Source organism: Fukomys damarensis, unplaced genomic scaffold, assembly GCF_012274545.1.
Source record: "Fukomys damarensis isolate Sample0158 unplaced genomic scaffold, DMR_v1.0_HiC HiC_scaffold_11, whole genome shotgun sequence".
NCBI lineage: Eukaryota > Metazoa > Chordata > Mammalia > Rodentia > Bathyergidae > Fukomys > Fukomys damarensis.
Window position 1 is genome coordinate 832,607 of NW_022900923.1, and position 5,000 is coordinate 837,606.

A 5,000-nucleotide genomic window follows, 5' to 3' on the forward strand; every position below is an offset into this window, starting at 1 on the left:
AAAAAAAAAAAAAAAAGACTCTAGCCCCCAAAACTGAAACTGTCAACTTGAGCAGGCAGCATGAGAGAAACTGAGAGTAGAGCTCTGCATTTGGTGAGTTTAGAGAGAATATTCTCAGTAATGGGCCTTGCCAAAATCAGATCATAACAGCTGACAATTGAATGGCTAATAAAGAATTAAGGACAATAACAGCAGCATCTTGAAATATTTATTCTCAAAAGCTAAGGTGAGAATTTTTTTTCTTTGTTTTTCCTTTGGTACCAGGGATCAAATTTAGGACCTTACAGTTGCAAGGCAGATAGCAGAACCCCTGAGCTAAATCCCAGGCTCTCATTTGCTTATTTTTAATCATTACATTGTTTGAGATTAAATTGGTTTTAACCTTGCCTTTAATTGTTTTATTTCATTTTTTTGTGTTTGCTACATATATACATACGTGTGTGTGTGTGTGTGTATCCAGAATCTTTTGGGGGGGGGGTACTGGGGATTGAACTCAGGACCTTATGCTTGTGAGGCAGGTGGCACCACTGAGCTAAATCCCCAGTCTCTCTCCAATTGTATTGATTTCTCTCTTCCATCTCTGCCCAAAACTTTGTCTCTCTCAACTCACTGTTTACTGTGTTTTCCTTTAAAATGTGTACTAGCTGGGCATGGTGTCCTAGTCCTGTAATATACCAACACTCAGGAAGTGAGACAGGAGGACCACCATGACTTTCAAGCCAGCCTGAACAACACAGAGACCTTGGTCAAATAAATGAATGAATCAGTCAACTAAATACTGTATTATATTTCACCATTTCAAATATAATTTTCGCTAGGTTTGATTTTTAAGGAAAATCGGTATATCATTTTTACATTGTGCAGAATGTTGTGAGAGAAAATTTTGAAAAAGACGTGACTTCTGCTCCTGAGGACTGTACTAATGGCAAAAGTAGAAGAATTCAAATGTTATAATAGTATAAAATGTTGAAAAAGCAAAATACATAGGGCCGGGGATTTAGCTCAGTGGTTCGGTGGCCTACCTCACAAGCGCAAGGACCCGTGTTCAATCCCTGGTACCAAAAAAACAAAACAAAAAAGCAAAATACATACTTATAAGAATAATAATTATCAGGGCCTTTTAGAATGCAGGAAGAAATGTTTGGAGGCACATTAGAAAAGCTATTACGTAAGGGAAGAAAAATGAACAAAAGTTCAAAGAAATGTATGAGATAGATATGGGGGAAAGTTTTATTCACATGAATTAAAACACTTTAATCACCATTATCTATGATGTTTATAATCTTTGCCTTGATGATGAAGGTGGTTTTTGGTTTTTGAGGCAGCGTCTTGCTGTGTAATACAGACTGGCCTTGAAGTCGGTGTGTAGCCCTGGCTGACCTGGAACTTACAGGGAATCTCTTACACCTCAGCCTCCTGAGTGCTGGGATTACAGGTGTGCACCATCACACCCAGCTTTCTCTTTGATTGTTATGGTCATGTAGTCATTAAATAATTACATGATGGCTTAGAGTAGTTGGTATTATAATGATGATTTTTGGATTCTGCCTTAGCAATTTTATTAAGAAATCACTTTTTCTGGGCCGGGGATTTAGCTCAGTGGTTCTGCCTCCTGCCTTGCAAGCGCAAAGTCCCAAGTTTGATCCCCGGTGCCCAGAAAAACAAAAAAAAAGAAAGAAATAACTTTGTTCTTCATCAAGTAGTTTGAAATTGAACAAGAATAATTTCTTATGCCCAACTAAAAACTGAAACCATGTTGTTACATATAATTTGTCATAGTGCTTAGTCCTGACATTACTGATCTTAGTGTTTTGTTTTGCTTTAAATTTTAGCACATAGTAAGCCATTATAACACCTGTAAGATGCCTGACTGATTCAGTTTGACTCCTCTGTTGCTGTATGACAAATACTAGAAATAAGAATTTGATTTTCATACATTTAAAATACTGTCAAATTAATGAAAATCACTATTGGGTATTTTACAACTTATAAGGCATAAGAGATGAATTCTTAAACAGCAGAACTGTGGAAGTTTTTGAGCTAGAGAAAACCTTATATTCTGGTTTTCATTTGATAAGAAAACTTATTATCTTACACAGTAGCTAATTATATTGAGTTGAACCATACACAATTAGCTAATTTTACAAGTTAATAGTGGTTTAACATCAGTACTTGCATGTGGTTGAATTTAATACATTTTGAGCTCTGCATCTAAATGTGATTTAAAATTAGTTTATTACCGTTTGGCCCAAACCCCAGAGTTGAACTTTACATTCTGTTTCTTCTCTGAGTGTTTAGTATGTTGGTGAGAGTGAACGAGCTGTGCGGCAGGTTTTTCAGCGAGCCAAGAACTCAGCACCATGTGTGATATTCTTTGATGAAGTGGATGCGTTATGTCCTCGAAGGTCAGACAAAGAGGCAAGTATCAGATTAGGAGTTTAACTAGCCAATCTACTTATTTATTTGCAGTACAAGTGATTGTACCCATGGCTTTCCCCCCCACCCCTTTTTTAAGCAGGTCTTGCTAAATTGGACAGGCTAGGCTCAAACTTGTCGTCCTCCTGCCTCAGCCTCCCAGAATGTTGGAATTAGAGGTGTGTACCATCGCATAGGCTTGTTTATAGATTTATTTTTTTATTATTATTATTTTTTGTTTTGTTTTTTGAAGCAGGATCTCATTATGTAGTTGAGACTATCCGGGAACTCACTATGTAGCCCAGGCTGGTCTCGAATGTTCAGCAATCCTCCTGCCTCAGCCTCCCGAGTGCTGGAATTACAGGCGTGCACCACCACACCCAGCTCTATAGATGTTTTTATATACCATAAACTTTTTTTGTACTGGAGATCGAACTCGGGACCCTGCACTTGCGATGCAGGCAGCAGCACCACTGAGCTAAAATCCCCAGCCCTACCATAAACTTTTTGTAGGTTCCCAGTCCGGTACTTCTTATAAAGCTCTTCTTTGAGAACATCATGATTTTTTTAATGAAGAGACCTAGTAATTTGAAAAAAGACCTCAGAGATGTTTTCTAATTTGCCTATTTGATGTATTATTTTTGTTGCTTAATGTTTTGGTGATCCTGACTCACATAAATGAATAATTGGGGATGGAAGTGATAGTTTTGAATACTTTGCTTTGTAATCTTGTGGTTTTATGACACCGTTCAGTTTAAGTTCTTGAAGCAGACAATATAATTTAAGACATCAAGCACTCAGAGTAAGGGCAAGTTACTAGCTTTAAAACTAATACAATTACTGTCCGGGAAAGATGCTGATCTGCATTTTCTAGCACTTACACCAACCTTACTGAGTCTCACTTCTTAGATACTACAGTTCTTACCAGGAGTGTGGTTTTGTACATATTTGAAGCATGGTAGAGCATAACATTAATTTATGACCTTCTGGGAACGTTTGACAGTGACTAATAAGTACCCTGGAAACTTTTTGTGATTTAGTTACACATATATTATTGGGGGGGGTCTTCAATTACAAAACATTTATTATGTATCTTATTTCCCCAAAAATCTTCAAAAACTTTCAAAAGTTGCAAAAAAATGATGAGTATAAATAGGACTCAGATGATAGCAGTTTTGTCTCCTTGCCTATTAGTCCACACCATCACAGTCATCTGTTTTGCATTTCTCCTCTGGTGGTGATATCTTTTTCCATGGCTCCCCATCCTATTCCAAAGTCTCCTGTGGAGTCCGGAGCACCGCATTGCACTTGCTGGCTGGGCAGGATGTGTCTGCGTTTTACTCCTTTCTGTTTCCTTCTCTTTTGCTATGAAACCCTTCTCTTGTCCAGTAGTAAAGCCTCTCTCAGCCTTAGTTTGCTTGTGTTGGCTGTGTATAACAGGATTGCAGGATGTCTGCTGATGGTATCCTGTGGCAACAGTGCTTGTGTATAGAGCGACCTCATGAAATGCTCATCTGTAACTTCTGTTTTTAAAAAGGAGACAAGATCTTGCTGTCACCCAGGTTTGCCTTGAACCTTTGATCCGCTTACCTCAAGCCTCCCGAGTATCAGGGACTTGAGGTCCACACCACAGTGCCCACACCACAGTTCCTAGACATTGTTGGTTACCTTTTGACAAAAGCCTTCATTAACGTTAGCAAATGTATTATTTTACACGGGGTAAAAATGAGATTTTTTTTTCCCCCTTTGTGCTAAAGGCTGATGGAAATAGATTTGTTTTTCTTTTAGTCCAGCGCAAGTGTCCGGGTGGTGAATCAGCTACTTACAGAGATGGATGGTCTAGAAACACGACAGCAGGTTTTTATCATGGCAGCCACTAACAGGCCAGGTAAGAAAGATCATCACATAGACAAGTCTAAAACTTGCAGTTTTTGCAACAGCGTTATTTACGTACATCCTAGCGAAGGAAGAATAAAGTGGGGCAATACCTTTTTGGTTCATGAGTTGAAATAAAGCTTTTTAAAGTTTTCTGTAAACTGTAGTAAAAAAGCAAACTGTTGATTGTATGTGTGTGTGGGTATTCAGAAAGTTCTTGTTGGCAGAAAACACTTCTGACACACATTTCTGGCCCCAAAAGTAGATTTGTTTTGTGGTTTCTCTCAGGCTTATAAGGAAGTGAGAACCAGACTCTTCACCATATCGCCAAGTTGAAGCCAGATTTAGATTTTACAGTGGAGCCATGCCCCTGTACCTATCTTTAATTATGATTTGCAGTTGTTTTCAAATTCAAGCATTCTATGTGAGACATAGAAAAAGACTCAAGAATTTGAAAGTATCTGGTCGTGGTAGCATATGCCTGTAATTCAAGTACTTGAGAGGCCGGGGCAGAAGGATCACCACACTTCAAGGCCAGCCTGATTCTTACAGTGAGACTTTGTGTCAGAACACCAAAAAAGAATGAAAAAGATAATTCAGACATGCCAAATGCAGCTTTTCTTTTGAATCCTAAATTCTCTCTTTTTGTTTGTTTGTTTGTTTGTTTGTTGAGACAGGGTCTCACTAGTTAGTTGAGATTGATCTGGAAC

General features: G+C 38.3%; 1 protein-coding gene across 5 annotated transcripts in view; it reads left to right on the forward strand.

Moving 5' to 3' along the window:
• Nvl (nuclear VCP like) overlaps positions 1-5,000 on the forward strand; it is a 62,082-nt gene that overhangs the window by 38,100 nt on the left and 18,982 nt on the right. For all 5 annotated transcript variants that reach the window (XM_010642448.3, XM_010642450.2, XM_010642449.3 and 2 more), the window contains 2 exons: positions 2,299-2,418; positions 4,204-4,303. In XM_010642448.3, the coding sequence (XP_010640750.1) occupies positions 2,299-2,418; positions 4,204-4,303 (220 nt within the window). The remainder of the gene's footprint in view (positions 1-2,298; positions 2,419-4,203; positions 4,304-5,000) is intronic.